This window comes from Rhinichthys klamathensis, unplaced genomic scaffold (assembly GCF_029890125.1).
Source record: "Rhinichthys klamathensis goyatoka isolate OS25496 unplaced genomic scaffold, OSU_Roscu_1.1 h1tg000808l_1, whole genome shotgun sequence".
Taxonomy (NCBI): Eukaryota; Metazoa; Chordata; class Actinopteri; order Cypriniformes; family Leuciscidae; genus Rhinichthys; species Rhinichthys klamathensis.
The window spans coordinates 60001-62500 of NW_026607197.1; the positions used below are offsets into that span (position 1 = coordinate 60001).

Here is a 2500-nt window from a genome sequence, read left to right on the forward strand (position 1 = left end):
TGACTGTGCCGGTGTGTGTGGTGTTCTGACCCGCTGCACGACTGACTGTGCCGGTGTGTGTGGTGTTCTGACCCGCTGCACGACTGACTGTGCTGGTGTGTGTGGTGTTCTGACCCGCTGCACGACTGACTGTGCCGGTGTGTGTGGTGTTCTGACCCGCTGCACGAATGACTGTGCCGGTGTGTGTGGTGTTCTGACCCGCTGCACGACTGACTGTGCCGGTGTGTGTGGTGTTCTGACCCGCTGCACGACTGACTGTGCCGGTGTGTGTGGTGTTCTGACCCGCTGCACGACTGACTGTGCCGGTGTGTGTGGTGTTCTCAGGACTGCACACACAACACCAGCGGACCGCACTGCGATCTCTGCGAGCCGGGCTTCTATGGAGACGCCAGTGAGGGAACGCCAGACGACTGCCAGAGATGCTCCTGTCCACTCACACTGGAGTCTAACAAGTGAGTGTGTGTGTGTGTGTATGTGTGTGTGTGTGTGTGTGTGTGTGTGTGTGTGTGTGTGTGTGTGTGTGTGATCCGCCCATATCCTTCCTGAGGGAGGGGGGCTTTTGTGTGTCTGGATGTCTGAGCGTTTCTCACAGTAACACAAACTGTGTCTTTATTCATGATCACACACTTACAATGAAAGTGCCATATAACACTTGAGTTAACATGCAGGACCAGAGTATCACACTCGGCAACACTTTATTTGGTTATTAGATAGGTTGTTTTAGTGATAAATGTGTATTAGTGTATTGTGTGGATGTTTAACTGTGATTGTAAACTTTGAAAATGTGGAAACTTATTGTAGCTTTGTATTTATAATACAGTGATAATTGTGTGTTTGAGTGAGTGAGTGAGTGTGTGTGTGCGTGTGTGTGTGTAAATGAATAGATTCCGTATGTAATGAAATCTAGATTCTGTTGAATATCCTGTAATATGCTGTAATATCCTGTAATATCCTGTAATCATCTTGTCTGGCTGATGTGCAGCTTCAGCCCCACGTGTGCGCTTCAGCGTCCCGGAGAGGTCGTGTGTGATCAGTGTCCGCTGGGATACGCCGGACACAAGTGTGAGAGGTACGAGACCCCAGATATTCCTCACGGATAAACACTTCGGGTTCTGAGAGAATGTTTCACACACACACACTCCTCTCTCATGGTCAGGTGTGCGGACGGTTACTATGGCGACCCGACGGTGCCGGGCCAGCGCTGCTCGGTGTGTGAGTGCAACGGGAACGTGGACCTGTCTGAAGCGGGCCACTGCGACGGGCTCACGGGCGAGTGTGTGAAGTGTGTGTCTCACACGGCGGGCCGGCACTGCGAGCGCTGCCAGGACGGGTTCTACGGGGACGCCGTCACACACAAAAACTGCCAGGGTGAGACGCTCGTTTGTTCAATATCTTACACATTATGGTGTGTGTGTGTGTGTATGTGAGTGTGTGTGTGAGTGTGTGTGTGAGTGAGTGAGTGAGTGTGTGTGTGTGAGTGTGTGTGTGTGTGTGTATGTGTGTGTGAGAGAGTGTGTGTGTGTGTGTGTGTGTGTGTGTGTGTGTGTGTGTGAGAGAGTGTGTGTGTGTGAGAGAGAGTGTGTGTGTGTGAGAGAGAGTGTGTGTGTGTGTGTGTGTGTGTGTGTGTGTGAGAGAGTGTGTGTGAGTGTGTGTGAGCTTATTTGTTCATTTATAATCACTGTATAATGGATTATGGGCATGCACATTGAAAAAGCTAATGCATGACTTATAAGTAATTATAAAAATAATATAAATGCAACTATAACTGTTCTTATAATGCAGTATACACTGCAAAAAATGCTTTTCTTACTTAAAATGTTTGTCTTGTTTCCAGTCCAAATATCTACAAATTCTTAAATCAAGATTCATTTACTAGATGAGTAAAATGAGATGAGATATTATGTCCTGTTTTCCGGGGGAATGTATCAAAATTAAGTGAGTTGATGCTTTAAAAAAAAAAGCTAAATCATCTGCGAATGGGGTCAGAAAAATAATATTATTTCAAACAAAAACAAGATTATTTTTCTGACCCCATTGGCAGATAATTTAGCTTTTTTTAAAGCATCAACTCACTTAATTTTGATAAATTCCCCCGGAAAACAAGACATAATGTCTTATGTCATTTTACTACTTTAGTAAATGCGTATTGATTTAAGAATTTTTTTATATTTGGACTGGAAACAAGTCAAAAATGCTAAGTAAGAAATGCATTTTTTGCAGTGTATTAGAGTCTTTATAAATTTATTTATAAAATACAATAGTAATACTCACTTTTAAATAAGTGTAAATGGAGCTATAATTCATCATAATGGTCTTTATAGAAAGTGTTACCAAAATGTTTTTGAAACATTGAAGCTCTAGTGACACCCGGTGGACAAACGCGGTACTGATCGTCAGTTTTACTGTAGTGTGTGTGTGTGTCTGAAATCATGTTCTCTCTGTGTGTGTGTGTGTGTGTGTGTGTGTGTAGCCTGCGGTTGCTATGGTAACGGGTCTCTGT

The 2500-nt window shown here is 44.5% G+C and overlaps 1 protein-coding gene across 1 annotated transcript in view; it reads left to right on the forward strand.

The window, feature by feature from the left end:
- lama1 (laminin, alpha 1) overlaps positions 1–2500 on the forward strand; it is an 81450-nt gene that overhangs the window by 26843 nt on the left and 52107 nt on the right. Inside the window, exons 17-20 of the mRNA XM_056243554.1 lie at positions 325–452; positions 983–1069; positions 1157–1368; positions 2471–2500. The exon at positions 2471–2500 is cut by the window's right edge and continues 77 nt beyond it. Of these exons, the coding sequence (XP_056099529.1) occupies positions 325–452; positions 983–1069; positions 1157–1368; positions 2471–2500 (457 nt within the window). The remainder of the gene's footprint in view (positions 1–324; positions 453–982; positions 1070–1156; positions 1369–2470) is intronic.